We start from the raw sequence: 18,578 nt of genomic DNA on the forward strand, positions 1-18,578 counted from the left end.
TGAATAATTGAGTCATGCCAACCCAACGAGCCAGGATATTCACATAAAATAGTTGCCAAGAGTATTGCAAAGTAGGATTATCAGCTATATAACACCTTGTTGCTCTAAACTTTGATTAAACATGGGAGTAAAATTGTTAAGCAGTCAAAAAACATTGCTTTCTGAGCCAGGCTGGATCTCCTTTCAGTTGATTTGCTCAGACCTCAGGCTGGTGAAGTAGAGATTTAGAGCTAGATCAGTAAAATATTCCAACACTTCACTCAGGTGTCCTATTCCTGCCTGGGGAAAGAGGAAGGTCAGGTGACAAAATTAAGAGCTTAGCACTTCAAGTAAATAAAACACAACAGAGAAACTCAAAACTGCTTTATGTGTCCCTTACTGGCAATCTAAACTCGAGTTATTCAACACACAAATCACACAGCCAACTGAATATGGCCAGGTTCCTGGCCAACAGGAACTAAGCAATTCAAAATCATCTTTTACACTGAAAGCTACAGACAGGAATCCATCCCTTCAAGGGAACACAGCCTAAAGCTCTTCCCCTAACAAACAGAAGGGTTTAGGAATATGAGAAGTCCTTGCTTAAAGATTTGAAGAAATCAAAGTTCCATTTTCATGGAATCATAGAATGGTTTATGTTGGAAGGGACCTTAAAGCTCATGCAGTTCCAACCCCATTGCCATGGGCAGGGAAACCTTCCACTAGAGCAGGTTGCTCCAAGCCCCATCCAACCTGGCCTTGAGCACTGTCAGGGATGAGGCAGCCACAGTTTCTCTGGGCACCTTGTGCCAGCACCTCAGCATCCTCACAAGAAGAACTTCTACCTAAGATTCCATCTCTATCTCCCCTCTAGAAGGTTAAAGCCATTTCCCCTTGTCCTGTCCCTACAGGTCTTTGTCCAAAGTCCCTCTCTCCAGGTTTCTTGTAGCCCCTTTAGGCACTGGAGCTGCTCTAAGGTCTCCCCGAAGCCTTCTATTCTCCAGACTGAACAAGCCCAGATTTCTCAGGCTCCCTCATAGGAGAGGTTCTCCAGCCCTCGGAGCATCTTCATTGTGTCCTCCGGACTCCTCCAACAGGCCCATGTCATGTCTTTTCATAATCAATCAGCTGAACACTGCAGCTTGCTTATGGCAATGACCACGGAAGAAACCTGTCCTTGGAGCAGGCAAGATTCCATGCTCATTCCGTCAGACAAGTACTTTAAACACTAGGTTATCAACCAACTCTCTTCTGAATGAACTAGTCCTATCCAAAATGTTTCAGAAAAAGCTGAAGGGTACACCAATAAACCCTTTAATGCTGTCCTCTCAAGCTTGTGCTATGTATCATACAAATAGAGATGATATTAATGCTTCTCTTTCCCAAGATGTTTCTATATAAAGCAGACACCACCACACTTTTTAAGCAGCCAGGTCCTGCGCAATAGCCTCAACATGCCAAATGGTGGAAATCACAGGAGATTCAAGAGAAAGATGTTTCTCTTGACCGGGTCTGGGCACAAAAACAGTACCAAGAAACCCTGTCCTGCCAAGGCTGAAGTACAGGCACAAGAAGAGGTGCAGTTCCAGGCACATCAGGAAGCAATAAAGGTAACTCACATCTATAATGCCTCAAAAGTGGGCACAAATTGAATGTCAGTTCCAAGCGCAGTTTTTCTTGATTTGCAAAGAATTTGGAAACCCCTTTTGTTTCTGGCCTTACCCTACAGAGAGATACATTGGAATTTCTTCCCAACATTAAATACTGTCCCCAAATACTAATTATAATAATGTGGATTATAAAGAAAGATGCAGTTTGAAAAGTTTTTAAATGAAAGGCACTGCAGAGTCAAAAAAAAAGGTATTGAAAAGAAACTTTCAGAAAACCTTGTAGGAAAAAGACATCACACCAATAGCTGTTTGGCTAGACAGAACTCAGCTGTTCAGATCTGAAAACATCAAGAGATCGTAAGTAGAGTTAGGGAACAATATCTACTGAAGTAACATTTTTGTCTGGAAGCGATGACAAAAAAAAACTGTAACCAGCTTTTCTTCACACAAAAATCCTCTGCAAGTCTTGTCATATGAAACTAAGTATGACAAAACTAACAAGTTTGCAAACAGGACTTGGAATTACAAGATAATTTATATTGAGGAGTAGCAATAATATACCCACAACATATTTTATTCAATTATTTTGATAGCTATGACTTAGTTATTACCTTCTTTAGAAACAAGGAATACCCATTACAAACAGATTGCAACATCTACTGTTAAATACTCATTGAAAAGTGGATGAAGTTCAATAACTGTGAAATTATACTGAACAGACAACATAAAATGCCCTCATAGGTAATGGGACCATAAGTACAGATTTTAATGACTAGTTATTATATGGAAAACTAGTATTCTCCCCTGAAATAAGGTAATTTTAGTATATCAACTACCTGGTGTCAACATTTTTGCAATAAAGGTAATACAAAGCAAGTGTTTACTAGATTAACTAGATTATGATTTAGACATGAATCAAGATGAGTGGTTGTTTTCCTTTGATGGAAGAATTCATTCTGATCACATTACACACAAAAGGACTTAATGCCAGCACTTAAATCCAGCTTCTGGTTATTTCAGTACTGCATAAGAACCAGAGTATATACATAGCAGCAGCTGGGTTAGAACAGAGACCCATCTAGCCCATAATAATCAAAACTTTTTTCATTCACAACCCTACGCAGCCTCTCCTGGAACTCCAGAAACTCCCAGGAGCCTTAACACTGTGTGGCAAGTGTTACATTATGTGATTAAAGGCTCTGTGCCACAAACACAAAGGAGCAAAGAACAGTGACAAGCAGCTGAACCCCAAGAACCTAAAGAGACCCAACAGAGCTGTCCAGGGGTGAAACCCATCAAGATCAGTTAACATGACCACTCTCTGAATCACTTTACGGGGGGGGGGGGGGTATGGGGCTTACTATAGGGAAAGAACATCTTGAATGGTACAAGATTTCTTATGGGAAATGGCATACAATATTCCAGATGCAGGTGAACAGCAGAGTTAATGGTATTTTTTTTCTCTGTGTTACTCTCCTAGTGATTTCTAAAATACTTTAAGCAGACCATTTCTCAAAGAATGTCTCACATCAGTGTTAATCCTTGTATTATTTATTCACTCTGAGAGCTTAGAAAAAGTATGCTAAACCTTAAAAATTATGTTGATTTTCGGTATTTAGTTAACCAAATCTATTTATTAAATATTGACTTTAGAATAGCAAAACACCTCTGAATAAATGTACCTAACTTCTTGTGATGCAGCAGAGCTGCACATATTCTGTACTTTATGAAAGCTGTCTGCATCTCCTCCAGCAATATTCAAACTAATGCAGCCACTACTAACAATCAGATGAAGAGCTCAAAACCTTTGCAACTCTATGCAAAGTACATGTTGACATTAAGATTAAAACAGTAAAGGCATTGATGTAATAATCTTTAAAAGAAATATGTTCTTCCCTTCCCACCCCCTTCCTCCATCCTGTCATTGGTGTAGTTTTATAGAGTTAGGACTCACTCAGGGAGGAAACTTCCAGATGTTCAGTGGTGGCAAACAGAGTAAAAACAAAATCCCATCCTTACCTGGCCTGTGCCTGTTGCCTGCCTCAGCAGAAAGAGAACCTCCTTGTGCCCTGCGAGATCCAACTTTACCTCCAGTACCACCTGGATAATGGTAAATGACCGATGCTGAGCATAACCCCTCAAGAGCAGCTGTAAAGAAAAGGACAACAGATTAGAAGAGAAGCAGCAAAGTATTATGTAGTAAAGTCTATTTACACACACATGAAGGGCACCTCAAATTGGAGACCTCCGGTGACAAAGGTCATGGAAAAGCCTGAGATACTCCACATCCTTTTTGTCTCTGTTTTCACTGGCAAGGTTTACCATCAGACCTCCCCAAACAGAATCTGTACCAGCCACAACAGAGGAAGATAGACATACAAAACACTTAATCCAAATGGACACAAATCCACAAAACCACAGAAGAGGTGCAGTGATTGGATTAGGGCGAACACAAGTTGACACAAGAAATTCTGCTTTAATACAGTAAAATTTGTGGTTTGTTGTTGGGTTTTTTTTCAAACTAGGAGCAGCAAAAAGTTAGAACAAGTTGCTCAGAGACTGCAGAACTTCCATCCTTAAATATACCTCAATCTCAACTGGACAGGTCCCTGAGGACCCTGATTTAAATGGATGTGATATGAGCAGGAGATGAGACTTGGGGACCACCAGAAGTCGCTTCCAACCCAAATTATTCTATGAGTCTCTAAGCATAATTTGGTTGTCCAACAGATGGGCCTTAAAATACTTTTATGCTCTACACAAGATCTCCTTTCCTGATTGAAAAATCCTGAGCCATTAACTTTTTGGAAAAGTAAAAGGAAGTTAAGTGGAAGGTCAGAAGTGTTATGGTTTTCATAATGTGTAACCTACGGAGCTAAATGTAACATTATAATATAATAAATAATATAAATGTATAAATATTAATATTATAATTGATAGTAATAACTATTATTACTTATTCATAATTAGATAACTATAATTAAATGTAAGATAAATATGCAACCTTAGGAAGCTAAATGGATTTTCAAGTAAAATGAGAGAGCTAAAAGCAGAACTGGAGACAGCAATTGTCCTGAAAGGGTATGAATTTGAGAAGCAGAAATTGTGCTCAAAGATCACTTGTACATCCAATAAATAGAAAAAAACAGAAATGAGAAAAGGAAAGGATGAAGGAAAAGGCAGGAGACAAGTGAAGGCTAGGACCTAACGTGAATGGAAGGAATATATGCCAGTGGAAGTTTAACACTTGTGACCCTCGTAGATCTAAAGGCAGAAATCGTTTCCCAACAGTCCATAATATATATCCACAGGAAAGATTTTTAAAACATCTGTACAATCCACTGAAAAAAAAAAAAAATACTTTCCAAAGAATCATTTTTCTTTTTCAAAGTATATACTTCACTACAATGACGTATTTTATGTTGCAGGTTATTTCAAACACGTTCCTTTTTCACTTCTTACTCATTTTTATTAAAACTTCTTCCTTAATCACGCCTGATATTCAGATGTTGGTCACTAAAATCATCCCTATTTTATACAATACAGAAGGAAAGTTAGAGAAGACAGTTTTATTTTCTTGGGTTTAGCAACTCTTTGAATCACCATCACTTGATCCTACCTCCGAGCCACAGAAAGTCATTCACAGAGCGCAGAAGTTCCACCGCCATGTGATAATGAACCAAGGAATCTTGCAACATTCCAGCTTGTAAACACAGGTCACCAACGTGTTTCCGCATCCTGCCCTGACAACGCTTCTTATAGTGCCTGCAAAATAAAAGATACCATTTACAGTTAGTTACAGGAAATGCTTAAGGCATTAAACACTTAAAGTCAATTTTCTTTCCTCCTTAATAGCAGATCAACATTCATTTACTGTCTCTGAGCAAATGAGCAAATTCTAACCAGCATAATATGCAAAACACCCAATAATTTGAGGATATGTTGAAAAAAAAAGTCATGTATCATGTATTTTGGCTACGCAGCATTTATACAGATAGTCAAAGGTAAAAGACTGCATTTCAGAGCACTTTAATGGCTTTGTCACAAATGAAGTAAAACAGAATCATAGAATATCCCATTTGGAAGGGACCTCAGAAGTTTCTCTGGTCCAACTTTTCATGGGAATGGGAGCCTAGATCAGATTGTTTAGCACCCTGTCCAGTTATATCTTGAAAACCTTCAAACCAAGGTTCTCCTAGTCCTCAATGGGTATTTGGCTGCCTTTCCATAGTTGGCATGCTTCTTTTTTGCTTTGAAACATACCTGAAAGCTCATAGCTAAGACAGGGCAATCTCTTGTTCTGCCTTTCCCTTAGTAGGGAATGGACCATTCTTGTGCATCCAAGAGACTGTTCCTGAGTAACTCCCAGCACTCACAAGCTCCTTTGCCCTCCATGGATGCTTCCCATGGAATCCCTTGCATCTGGGCTCTAGACATATTCTTGTTGGCTCTTCTAAAATCCAGGGTCTTTGTGCTGCTACTGGTCTTCAGTGGGCTCAGCAGGATCTTAAACTTCACAACGTTGTCACTGTATCCAAGGCTACCATTGGAACCTATGTTGCCAAGCAAACCTTCTTGGTTTGTGAGCAGTAACCTAGCACTGCTCCTAGGGGCAGGTCCAACACCTATAGCAGGAAGCATTCCAGGAAACTGATGGACAACTTGTACACCACTATGTTACTTCCCAAGAAATGTCAGTGTAATTGAAGTCACCCATGAGAAGCAGCTTCTAATGGCCCACATCTTCCTTAAGCAGCTGAAGGTTTCATCAGCCTTGCTGTCCTGACTCATGTCTTCTAGTCATGAGTAATCACACATTTCTGTAGTTCCTGACATCATAACTCCCAGACTGGGCATGGTGCATCAGTTCCTCCTTTTTGTTGCCCATATTACTTGGCTGAACCAAGGAATCTTGCCCTTGGAGAGGGCTGGGGAGCATCCCTAACTACTCTCATAGGTGCACTCATTCACCCTGTTCCTTATGAATATGCAGGTGTCACACAATTTTGGACACTACCTTCCCAAGTTCATTAATTAAAGCAGTATTGGCGAAGTCAGCCCATCTGCTAGCGAAGATTCTCCTGCTTGAGTAGGTGGATCCTGTCTCTCCCAAATTGGCTGTATTTATTGAAGGACTTCCCATGATCACAGAAACCAAAGCCCTAATGACGCCACCAGCCATGAAGCCAGGTATTGATCTTCAGGATGGATTGACTTCCGTCTGACTATCTCTGACTGACAAGACAAAGCAGAAAACCACTTGCGCCTGCCCCTGCCTCTTTTACTTGTGCACCCAAGGCCCTGAACTCCTGCTTGATCTTGCTGGGGTTTTGCTTTACCATGCCACTGGTGCCCACACGGGAAAGAAGCAGGGAACCCCCATTCATCTCCACGGGTGGGACGTACCCAGAAACCCCCCTCAGACACTCACTGGGGAGCTCCCAGGCCTCTCACTCCTCTCACCACACAGCAACTGCTGCTGCTGCCAGCGCTGGCTTCTCACTGTTTGTAGAGTTGCTTATTATTGTGGAGAAATATCATGCTTTTAGAAATGTCATGGTCCTGAAACAATCATAGAAGACCAGGCTGGAAGGGACCTCAAGGATCATTTGGTTCAACCTTTCTAGGCAAATCAAAACCTAGACCAGACGTCCCAGAACCCTGTCCAGCCTAATCTTAAAAGTGGCCAACATTGAGGAGTCCACTATTTCCCTGGAGAGAGTATTCCAACGGCTGATTGTTCTCGTTGTGAAACAATGAGAAACGTGAAACAAGTGTGTTTTTCTTCTGAAGGGATGACCAGTGAAAGACCACTATCACTTCAAGGAAGAACTGGCAGGGTTTCTCTTGCTCCTCCTTTTCTTATATATTAAAATAAATGGTGAAGTTCTTCCCTTTCCCAAACAAAACTAATAGCCAAGGCCAATGAAGTCCTACTGAATATATTAAACAGACACTTTGGTACAACTGAAAACATGACTTGGGCACAAAACCATGTGATAAATGCACTAACCTATTTACATTTTTGGGTTTAGTAAGTTGCATCTAAAAAAACATTAACAGATGTGAAGTACACCATGCTAGACATTCAAAGCACCTCATGGCTTAAGCCCCAGTTCAGAACACTGCTACTCTCCATCAGCAATTCTCCTGTTTGCCCTTCTGCAAAAGCATTCCCTAGTAAGAATGTCCTTGCTTTGAGCTATAGACTTGTCTTCTTAATGAAAAATTAAACACCAACTTAGGTATTTTATTCATCTATATACATTAGTCCAATAATATATCCTTTTCCTGAACAATGTCTTCTAAGTACATATATAGGCTTATAGTTTTATTGCCCAAGGGATTTTTGTTCTTTTGCTGGTTTAAACTAAACTAAAAGTTACCTGAGAGTTAAATTTTAATTAAAAGAATTGCTGAAGATGCCATTTTTTATTATACACCTGAAGCATCTCCAAAGAATCTGGTTAAAAGGGGTTACAAAAAATACAAAGAACCATCTTGTACTGACTGTCTTAGTTCCACATTTTTAGCTTTTAGTAGATCACTACATCTACTAAATGTTAGTAGGTGTAGTGATACTGTTTCAATTCAACTAAGCTCAAGAAAATACCTTTTACAAAATTACCTAGCATATTTGAACCTAACAACTTCAAAACAGTGTAACATCCATTCTCCAGGTACTGAACCCTAACAGCCCTAGAGCAAGAGTTGATTACAAGAGGAAATACCATAATTATGGAATGAAATGTGGTTTTGGGGTGGTGGGTTTTTTCCCCACAAAGAACCTCACAGAGGACCCCAGAGATGAATTCAAGTGAGGCTGAAATAACCTCTTCTAACACATGTGAACAGACTGCCTTCATGAAGTTTTGTAATGGGAGGGGAATAAAAGGAGGACAGAACCACAGAAAGTGTATGGGTAGGAATATGCATATTAAATTATTTCCTTTAAATTTTAAGGAAGAAAGCCTGGGAGAAATGGTAATAATAAAAGCAATGACATGTTACTGGTTTGTTTGCTTATGAGGTTCTTGGATTGAGTTTTTTTACACTAGAGAAGCAGCAATTCCAAAGGATAACCACTGCATTCAGCCACCAAATGCCTCATTCCTTGTAGTTGCTTTGAAAAAGAACAGCTCAAGATGAAGAGAAAGTAAATGATCTATATGGACGGAGGACATTTAAAAAGAGAAGATACAGGGAAGCACATACAATGCCCTTCTAAAAATTAAATAGAAAAGCAACCAGAACCAGTGTCACTGATTACAAGAAATGATAAAAGGAGGCAAGAAGCATGGCTCCTATTGCTCCTCTCTGCCTAAAAAGTTACAAGTAACTCCTATATAAATGTTCCCACTTCTCTGATCTATCACATCATATTCACAACTGATGTGAAGATGACATTAAATGAAGCCAATTATGACCCTTGTCCTTTATGTTTCAGATATGTCAAAAAATTGCGCTATTTCTTTTATTTTTTCAACAGGCATCTACTTTACAGATATTCTTAAGTTAAAAAAGGCAAGAAAATTCAAAGTGCAAACTAAAGCTGCTCTACACAAACCATGGAAAGGCACCAAAGCTCATCAGGATTTCAATCCGAGTTTTGGGTTAGAAAGAAATACCTCCATCAAAAAGATATTCTGTACTTTCAAATCAGTATTGTACAGGAGAGTGCAAGCTGTTTACAAGTCAGGCTTTACTAATCTCTGCATTTCAGAGTGAAATTAAAAGTGCTACAGAATAAATAGGGGAATTGGAGAATCGTTCTTTCCTTACACAGCTCTAATTCCCTTCAAAAATGGTAACACTTCAGATTTCTTCTCTCTGCACTTTCAAGTGATCTCTCTGTTATGGACAAATTACACTTCTTATTCTCTCAAAACTGTAGTTTTTAAGTGGGTTTCCAGAATGCATACGATTAAGCTGATAAATATGAGTCATACAGCCAAAGGAGAAGAGATGGTGGCAGACTCCTAAATCAGAACCTAAAACCAAGGTCCTTTCAATCATACAGCCTCACCAACAGCTCTTCCTAACCAATACCTGATTTTGGTGCAGATTTATGCATATGTCAATATATGCAAAGTTTGGATGCATTATTCACTTAGACATCAATAAATATTGTTCATATAAAACACATCTCTCTTAGAAACTCTCCTTATTTATAAACAAACAGATAATTTATCCCTGGTGCTGAAGAAATTTACTATGAATTATTCAAAGACTGAATTCATTCCACCTACTTTAAGGCTTTTCAGTGTGGTGCCAAGATAGGACCTATCTCCTACAGTCCCTGCAAGCCTTCACCATCCTCCTGGAAAACATTTTCTCACTAATCATGGAGTAAGTTTGCACCATATGTATAAACTGTGTCTTAATTTAACGCTCACAATTAGATACAATGAATTCAGGCTTCTTTGCACTGCCCCAATTACTGCAAGTATGTCCAAAAAGACAAAAGGCAAAGATTCCAATCCTAACTATTCCATGATTCTATTGAAGCAAAACCCATTCTCCACAGACAGCAAAACTTCATTTACTTGGTATTTGGGAAGCCTGTTGTGAAGAAAATCTAATATTAATTTATAATATCAGGTCATTACAAGTATGTCTAAGTGACTGATGGCTTCTTCAGAGCATACTGAGGTGCAAATTTAATGGAAAAATCATGCATGTGTATATATATCACCAAAAAGTTATGACTATTCATTTTAACACCCTGCTAGTTTTGCTTCGCAGCTTTACCTGAAGAATCTTGCCACGAAGCTGAAAGTGAGAAACTTACAGATAACTTCTGATTTAGTTGTTTTATTAAAACACTGTTTAATTCTAATCTGTTTGATGGCAGAAAGTCCATGCATATTAACTGCTACCTCTTCTAGGATAAGATGACAACCTTTCTAGGTCAGCTCCTTGTAGGACCTTACTCCTAAGACCCATTTCTCTTTATTTTTCCTCTAGAAGATCATTTAAGACATCCAGTTTCAAAGATACACCCAAGTCTCACCCAAAGATACCGCAAGCCCCTTCAGAAGTGTGATGCACTTGGAAACACCCTCAAGGAAAGCAGTGACATAATGCAGGGTCACATGTGGAATACTCCAGAGCATTAGTCATCCAAACTCCTTCAGAAGATCCTCTCCTCAAAGCATTTACACATATGGTTGACTACAAAACTTGTTTCAAATCCTATTCTCTAAGGATAATTTGGTACCTAACACACTTTCTATGTTCTCTTCAGAATAATAACCATGATCATGACTATCAGTGCTACTACTGCTTCAAACTGGAGAACAAACCTGTTCCAGGAACCAAAAAGCACCACTCAACACCATTTCCATTTCTACCTCATAAAGGACACATGCTTTACCCTTTTATTCCCAACTCTTTTCTAGGATCCCAGCATAATTTTATGGAAAATTCAGAGCAACAATATTATATTTCAAGACAGGATTTATTTTCACTACAAACCATCCAGCAATAGGTTTGAAGCCCCCTTTTTTTTTTTTTTCAAAGTGGCCAAATTTAAAAACAAGAAACATGCAAAATGAATTTGCAAAAGTATTCATGCAAAGTGCTTCAACAAAAAAACGTCCATCAAATCCTGCTAATTCCAGTTAGCATGCACAACTAGAGAGGTATCACCAATCATTACATTATCCCGACTGAAAAGACACAGCTACAGCACTTGATCAACTGCCAGAACTTTTGAATTTGGAAACCAAACACAGGCAGCAACAGCTTCATGGCTTTGGAGTTTCAAAAATAAAGCAAATTCCAGAGGCCAGCAGCCGCCTAAGCAAATTATGTGTGTCCTACAACAGAACTCAGCCTTGCTACCAAATATAATTGCCAAATGTGCCAAAAACGGGTCAATCACAGTTGTAAGGCTCCAGGCAGCAATTATTTTTGTGTGTACTGAAAAAGAAAGAGAAAAAGCCACACTAAAATATGCAATGAAGGCGGAGTGGAAAGGCAGTAGATGGAAGAAAGCTAACTACTTTTAAATAGACGCAATCACAGCCTACCTTTTTAGACCCAACAACAAACTCACAGGGCAGTATGAGAGAAGAAGGGAGGAAAAAAAAACAAGGAACAAACCAAAAATTAGAAAGACAGAGAACAGAAAGAAAATTAACAGCCACATACACATACTAAGGTATCATCAATAAATCAGCAAACAAATCCCATCTACGATATCGTGTAGAGAAAGACACATCTATAAATACAGCCCTACTTTCTCATCACTCACTACTATTAAATGGATGCCTTACCAGTATTAAAAAAGACGACACAAACTGATGTAAACAACATTAAAATGAGCTTATCCAAGTAGATTTATAATCATACATGGGCATGTTTCTTTTTTTCAGCCGAAAACATAAATAAAATAGACAAATTAAACAAATGGGACTGCTGGTATTTCTGGCAAGTAGGTTTCCTAGATTCAGGTTTGTAGGACCTTTGTATCATCATGAGAAGATGCATTTTCATTCTTTTCAATCAGTCTCCTGGCCTCTACAAATAACTAGCAAGTACAACTGTTTTCAGAAACTTTTTCTATTATTCTCAGCAGCCCTATGATCACATCAATATTTCACCTAATTTGCAGCTGAAGGAACAAAAAGGAACATGTTTACCAAGATCATCTATTGGTTCCTTGCTCTAGGAATTAAACCAAGGTCAGATTCCCAGTCCTACAACTTTTATTTAACAGAACAATCTCAATCTTTCCTCAAAACCTCTTAGGACTTAAGCCCACTATTTTTCATACATTATTTTTTCTATCAGCCAAAAAATCTGCACAAATAATACAGTGGGTTTGTGCACACCATCATCTCAGTACGAGATCTCGGAATGTTGCCTCTTCTGCTCATTACCCAACTAACTTGCAAATGACGAAGATCAGCTCCACTTTTTCCAGGAATTATCTTACTTGAAATAGAGCATAATACATCTTCCTAAGGTCTTTTCCAACCTAGTTGATTCTATGATTCTATGAACTCTGCATCTTACAAGAAGCCCGTCATACTGCAGTTATACAACCAAATTCATGCTCATCTTACTAACAGTGTGAGAGAGAAGATCAGTTCTGTGTATCTAGTCCTGCTCATAACACAAGTACTAACCTTAATATTTTACAATAAATTGCTTAAAATCTCTTCTAAGATACAAAACCAAAGTTCAGTACTTTTCATTTAGTCTTTAAATCACATGACCATAATTACTATGTCCAACGTTAACTTCTTAACATTCTTTAACCAAATCTATCAACCCTGTTCATTAGCTCAAGGTTACAGCGGCACTCTATAGATAATGAGACCTTTGCTACACACTGTGAAATTTAGTTTCACTTTGGGAAGTTACAGGAAGAGATTCTCTTATTTAGCCTAAGCAGATACCTGCAACTACAGCAGCAAAGACATATACTCTCTATTACAAGCATTCTTTTTCATCTCTTTCTCACTGCCTTCTCTTCCATCTATTTAATACAGATTATTTGTGCTTTTTAGCCAGTTAGTTGCACACTGACTGAGAGGTCAGGATACATTATATTAATAAATTTAAAGGAACATAAGATATATATAAAGAAGAGTATGGGGATATTCTTTGCCTTTAAGCCTTTAGAAATTTCCACATAATCCAGAACAAGCTGTCTCATTTGCCTCAGTATCTCAGTAATATCCTTCTTTTTAATTCATTCTTCAGACTCATTATCCTGACAGACTCAAAACCAACAATGCAGATAAAGTTACTCTACTAGATGTTCTTACATGTGCATTCAGGTAACCTTTACCCCTCTCTAAACAGCATTATACAACACCACATCCTGCAAAAACAGACACCGGACTCTGTTGAAGAAGGTTCTTTCAGGGCCTCCATCTCCCTATTAGGAATTAACGCAATGGTTTCCCCTTAGGTAACTTGTCACTGCAAAAGAGAACACACTAAAATAAAAACCTCATATTGCAATCCAAATAATGATGCAATATACTATTACACATCGCAAGACTTTGGCTTGAAAGCGTAGGTTAGTTTAATAAACTAATCTTATTTCAACTACATTTCATGGTCCTGAATTTCTGTGACCTAGAACACAGAAACAGAGACGCATCATGCTCCATGAAAGGTGCCCAGGTCCCTGTGCAGTGAACCTCAGGTACACTGTGCACAGGGAGAGGACAACTCCTTTTCTGAGCTTACTTGGGATTACATAAACTTCTCCTTTCTGTTAGAAAATTCAAAGATATTAAAAATCTCCAGGCATTCGGAATATTTGCTTCCTCATCCATGCAAAGTACTAAACTGAATATAAAGATCTTATATATTCATATATAAATCCTAAGTTTTAAAGCAATCAAAAGTCCCAACTCCACAGCAAAATAAAGCTGAAAAACTTTCTTACTCCTGAACTGAAAGAGGGAAGATGAGAGTATTTAATAACTTTTCTTTGGGCAGTTAAGTGCAGCAACATGGTATATCCACTGATCGAGACTTGATGGAAAAATTGCGGTATTCAAACCATCCAGCAATGCTGTATGTCTGTCTGAACCAGGGGTTAATTCTGTATAAACCCATATATTTACAGAATTAGGGGGTTTGCACAGAATTCAAGCATCACACTAAATTTGTTTCAATTCGTCAGGGCAACAGCGTAAAATCCCCTCTTGGATACATGTGGACAAACACACTGACTGTTATTTTAGGTCCCCACCAGTTCAGAACTTCCCAGGAACTATTTAGCCACTAGCTACAACACAGCCACTGCTTATAAATAAGTCGTTTATGCAAGCAACTGACTTCCAAAGTAGAATTTGGAAGCATGTTAATTAGAAGGCACAAGCAAACAGCATAATTAATTCTGATTTGGAGATTTTTGGCCAAAACTCAGCTTTCTTAGCTAATTGTAAAAGGAAATCTCTGTGATTACGTTTAAGGTAATCATCCACACCGAGTAATTAAAGCCACTAATTTAAAAGCGCTTGTCTAGTCTACACAACTTTACCACACCCATGCAGAGTACAAAAACTAATAACCTAGTACTTTATACAGCTATACAGAGTCGAATAGTGCAGGGACTACCCGGAACACTGAAAGAGTAGCTCAGGTAGGGAACAACACTGGGTAAAGCAAATCAGAGCAAGTTCAACTGCCCAAGAGCAAAGAGGATCAGGAGCAGAGCTGAAAGGTACTGTTGGTCCTTCAAGCAATCAGAGACAATTTAATGGAGGGCTTCAAACTAATTAGAAACTAATTAGTGTATCACATTCTTACATATAGATTCTAAGGCTAGGACTAACTATGCAGGCAGAGCTGATTTAACACGATCAGAAGCTCCAAAAGCCTGCCTGGAGAGCTCTGGACAACCTTGTCCAGATATCTCTGAGTTCTTCCACACAATAACCCCTGCTACATCCCTAGCAATACAAGACAGACATGAAAATACTATTCCCATACATACTATGGATTTTGATAGGGCTTCCACACCTCTGTCTTTTCCCAGAAAAAAGGAAGACAGTTGCTTCCATCCTTTGGATTTGACTGTGAAGAATGAACTCAAACAGATCTTGCACCCACCCGTAGCTAGCAAGCCAGAATTACTAATCCCTTACACAAGAACTATGTAACACTCAAATCTGAAAGCTGAGCATGCAGATGATTAGGAAGTGATGAGAAAAATAGATCTATAACATACACAAAACCAAAGAGAACACTTGTGAGAGCAACAGTAAAACACTTGTGAGAAGAACAGGAAAACAAGATGGGTCAAGATCAAACAAATAAAACAAGGGACAGGAGAAGATGCTGGACTTAGTCACCAAAACAAATGGTCACTGATAAAAAAGTAGACAGAGGCTTAGGGAGAAAAAAACATGGTAAGTAGGATTAGTCAGATACTACTCAACATAATAAACAATTTTCATCAATGTTAACTGAATTTCTTTGTTAATACTGCATTATCTATAAACCATTTGAAGCTTTCCAGAAAAAAAGTCTTTTTATAGCAGAATCTGACAAACATTTCCTGTGACTTCATCCTCCTATCTGATTAGCCTCATAAATTAAATATATCTAAATTCAAAACATCAAATATAGCCAGACTACAAATTAGATTCTCTTAAATTGCAGCAGACATGCACAATAAGAACGGGGCATGACCTTTCTTGCAACAAAGTGTGCTTTGTCCTCTCTAATAGGCTTATTTAAAGACTACCAAGTGCCACACATGTTTTCTCAAGACCTGCAAAGTGACAAAAATAGCTGCTTACCTACTATCAGTGTCCAGACCTACAAAATCCTTCTTCTCAAACGGAACACAGAGGAGCGGGATCTTGTCTCCAGACTTATCAGTGGCTCTGTCAAGTCGCTTAGACTCCAACACTATGAATAGGGATTCGATAAAATCTTCTATTCTCTTCTCCACGGTTTCACATTCATCATAACTGGGATAGAATGCCACATCTGTGCGGGGCTGCTCTGCAATCTCTCCTTGAAGCCCAAAGACAAACAAGCGGGAATCATAGAGAGTAGCACTGTACAGTTCCTTGTGAAGATGGAATTTCTCAAATGTCTGAGGCCAGTCCTTTGCAGAAGAACAGTCTGTAATAGTTATCAGCCCCACAACCTTCCGATGTGTCTGAAAATCCCCCCACTCATTGTTCTCTGGGGGGTAATGGTGCCTGTAACGGATGTACAGCACCCGCTGAGAGTCGCGCACGTTAACTTGACTCACTGCCGAGATGCGCTTGTAGACCCTGAAAAAGCTCTCTTCAGGAACAATGCCAATCGGCTGAACCACAACCAGGAGAGTCTGATGGTCCTCAGCACACTGCAGGTAGTCAGGAACGCTCATTTTGCACCAACTGCGCGCTAGTAAGAGAAAAATGCATATTATTTTTTAACATTCACATGTATACATGGCTGCTGAATCAAACCAGGACTTCCATGCTGAACACTTCTGCATCCAGTATATATCATAGCATGTGAATGCTCCATCCCTGGCGGTGCTCAAGGCCAGGTCGGACAGAGCCTTGGGTGACATGGTCTAGTGTGAGGTGTCCCTGCCCACGGCAGGAGGTTGGAACTGGATGATCTTAAGGTCCTTTCCAACCCAAACCATTCTGTGATTCTATGATTCTATGGTCTGGGTTGGAAGGGACCTTAAAGCTCATCCAGTTCCAACCCCTGCCACGGGCAGGGATGCCTTCCACTAGAGCAGCTTGTTCCAAGCCCCTGTGTCCAACCTGGCCTTGAACACTGCCAGGGATGGGGCAGCCACAGCTTCTCTGGGCGCCCTGTGCCAGCGCCTCAGCACTCTCACATGGAAGAATTTCTTCTTATGCATGTATTACAATACTAATACTTCTTTCAGCATTTTACTAAATATTTAGTTATGCAGCTGCTGACACAGCTATACAGTGCTCAAGGAGTGTTCTCAGTCATGTATCAGTATGGCCACAAACAAAAATCCATACATTTTTTTTTTCCAACCAAATTACTTTCCTATTCACTGCACAGCCACACAAGGCAACCTAACACATGGGGAAACAAGAGACTCTCTCTACCAGAGCCACAAAGTGCTTGCCACTGAGGAAGCAATTCCTCTGGGGCTCAGGCTCTTCAGTCTATCCCAACACACCATGGTCTGTGTTGGAAGGGACTTTAAATACCCATCCAGTTCCAACCCCCAGCATGGGCAGGGACACCTTCGACCAGAGCAGGCTGCTCCAAGCCCCGTCCATATCTTGGGGAAATATGGGAAACTGTGAGGTGGGATGTAAACCAACACCAAATCAAAACGGCCAAACTTCACACAGCTGCCAATGCTCGCACATGGCCAGGCAGAGGAAAATCGAGTCCAAAACACTTATTTTTGAAGTAAAGTGAAATCATTCTTGTTTCAAAACACATGCAGGTTCATCAGAAGGAGCAGGCAATGTTTTCTGCTTTTATAATTAAACATTTAGAGTTCCTTCTCCACTGAGTTACGTAAAACTGATTTCTGTGCTGCAGCTGCGTCTTCAATGAACCGGCACACAGCAAAGCCCTCGTATCCCCTCTGAGCCCTCCGAACCACACAGACCCCTTGGTAAATTTCAGCTCCAAAGCACCCTCTGACACGTACATACAACCAAAGAGAAACAAACAAGCAACCAACAACAATAACAAACCCGCAGCACAGCTTCACACTGACACTACCGGTTTGACCAAACCGAACCAGAGAGCTCTGAACCCATTAGCACAAGCCGTGGAAAAGCAGCGCTCTGAAGGGCTCCCATCACTACTGACAGTGCAAGACCGGGTACTATAAAACCCCTTCCCTATCCCCGCAGGCAGCGGAGCAGCATCCGGCCCCGACCGCGCTCCGCCGCAGCGGGCGGGAAGGCAGGAAGAGAGAAGACGGGATGGGGGTTTCACCCCGCTCCGAATGGGGCACCGCCACCGCTCCGCTGCCCCACAACCCTCCAGACCCCTGCGTTGGGCGCGACGGAGTTTAGGAGGGGAAAGGAAACGCACGTTAACACAAGCGGCAAGCCCAGCGGCAGGCACACACCCCCCGCGCCCAGCAAGGAAGGGGTCTGACGGGGAGCGGGAGAAGAACGGGCCCTGAGGAGCCGCTGCGGGGCCGGGTCTCTCGCGTACAGGGGCAGCGGCCGCCGCGGGGGGACCAAGGAGGGAGGGAGGTGTGGGGGGCACTCACAGCCGGGACAGGAACCGGCCCCGCCTGCTCCTGCTGCCGGACGAGCGGGGCGGGCAGGGGCGGGGTGCGGCGGAACTGACGGCAATGGGGGACCGCGGGCATGCGCACTGGGCGGGCGGGAGGCGGGAGTCGGGAAGGGAGCGGTGCCGTGAGGAAGCGGTGGCGGCCGGTCCGCGTGTGGCAGCGGTGCCGTGAGGAAGCGGTGGCGGCCGGTCCGCGTGTGGCAGCGGTGCCGTGAGGAAGCGGTGGCGGCCGGTCCGCGTGTGGCAGCGGTGCCGTGA

At 40.8% G+C, this 18,578-nt stretch overlaps 1 protein-coding gene across 8 annotated transcripts in view; it reads right to left on the reverse strand.

Moving 5' to 3' along the window:
• Positions 1–18,352, reverse strand: part of TRAPPC9 (trafficking protein particle complex subunit 9) — a 600,540-nt gene extending 582,188 nt beyond the window's left edge. For 7 of the 8 annotated variants that reach the window (XM_065669014.1, XM_065669011.1, XM_065669017.1 and 4 more), the window contains exons 1-4: positions 18,298–18,352; positions 15,866–16,466; positions 5,209–5,354; positions 3,609–3,737 (exon numbers count right to left, since the gene is read on the reverse strand). In XM_065669014.1, the coding sequence (XP_065525086.1) occupies positions 3,609–3,737; positions 5,209–5,354; positions 15,866–16,449 (859 nt within the window). In that variant the 5' untranslated portion in view covers positions 16,450–16,466; positions 18,298–18,352. Of the gene's footprint in view, positions 1–3,608; positions 3,738–5,208; positions 5,355–15,865; positions 16,467–18,113 lie in introns of all 8 variants that reach the window. The other variant, XM_065669012.1, reaches the window with a different exon arrangement.
• Positions 18,353–18,578: the final 226 nt, after the last annotated feature.

This window comes from Lathamus discolor, chromosome 2 (assembly GCF_037157495.1).
Source record: "Lathamus discolor isolate bLatDis1 chromosome 2, bLatDis1.hap1, whole genome shotgun sequence".
NCBI lineage: Eukaryota > Metazoa > Chordata > Aves > Psittaciformes > Psittacidae > Lathamus > Lathamus discolor.